The 561-nt window shown below is 67.0% G+C and overlaps 1 protein-coding gene across 1 annotated transcript in view; it reads right to left on the bottom strand.

Annotated features, from left to right (window-relative positions):
• Positions 1 to 278: 278 nt before the first annotated feature.
• VOLCADRAFT_118179 (uncharacterized protein) overlaps positions 279 to 561 on the bottom strand; it is a gene marked incomplete at both ends in the record, with an annotated part of 22,296 nt that continues 22,013 nt past the window's right edge. Inside the window, one exon of the mRNA XM_002952770.1 lies at positions 279 to 431. Coding sequence (XP_002952816.1) covers positions 279 to 431 — 153 coding nt within the window. The remainder of the gene's footprint in view (positions 432 to 561) is intronic.

The following is a 561-nucleotide window of genomic DNA, read 5'->3' as shown; positions in this document are numbered from 1 at the left end:
ACCCCATCACGTCGCATCCAACGTCGCATTGCCACCGCCGCCGCCGCCACCGCCGCCGCCGCCGCCGCAGCAGCAGCAGCAGCAGCAGCAGCAGCAGCTAGCAACCAGGAGGCCCCCCCCGACAGCAACTCCTCCAACGCGTTGGCTCTCAACAAGATATTCCCCGCCGGAATTGTCCTGTCCGTGTACTATTTAGGCCACGAGCCTTTTTTTGTCCCTGAATGCGGTCTGAGACCTACATACATACAGACGTACATACACATTGGCACGCACACCGCTCAGCGGGGTTTGGCGGCATCGGCGGCATCGGCGGCGGCGGTTGTGGTGGCGGCGGCGCCGATGCCGCCATCACCGTCAAGTCCCTTTCGCCGTGGGCTGTTCCCGGGACTGTGGTGCGTTAGACTGGGGCTCGGACTGATCGTCACTCGGGGCTGTAGCGCAGGGGTCGCGAAGGGCGACACCGGGGTGTTGCGGTGGTGGGGGGAACGACCGAGGCCGGAGGGTGCAGCTGCTGCAGCTGCCGCCGCCGTTGCCGCCGCCGCCGATGCCGCCACGGGCGGT

This window comes from Volvox carteri, assembly GCF_000143455.1.
Source record: "Volvox carteri f. nagariensis unplaced genomic scaffold VOLCAscaffold_32, whole genome shotgun sequence".
NCBI lineage: Eukaryota > Viridiplantae > Chlorophyta > Chlorophyceae > Chlamydomonadales > Volvocaceae > Volvox > Volvox carteri.
The sequence above is the reverse complement of the archived record's forward strand: the minus strand, read 5'-3'. Positions and strand labels throughout refer to the sequence as shown.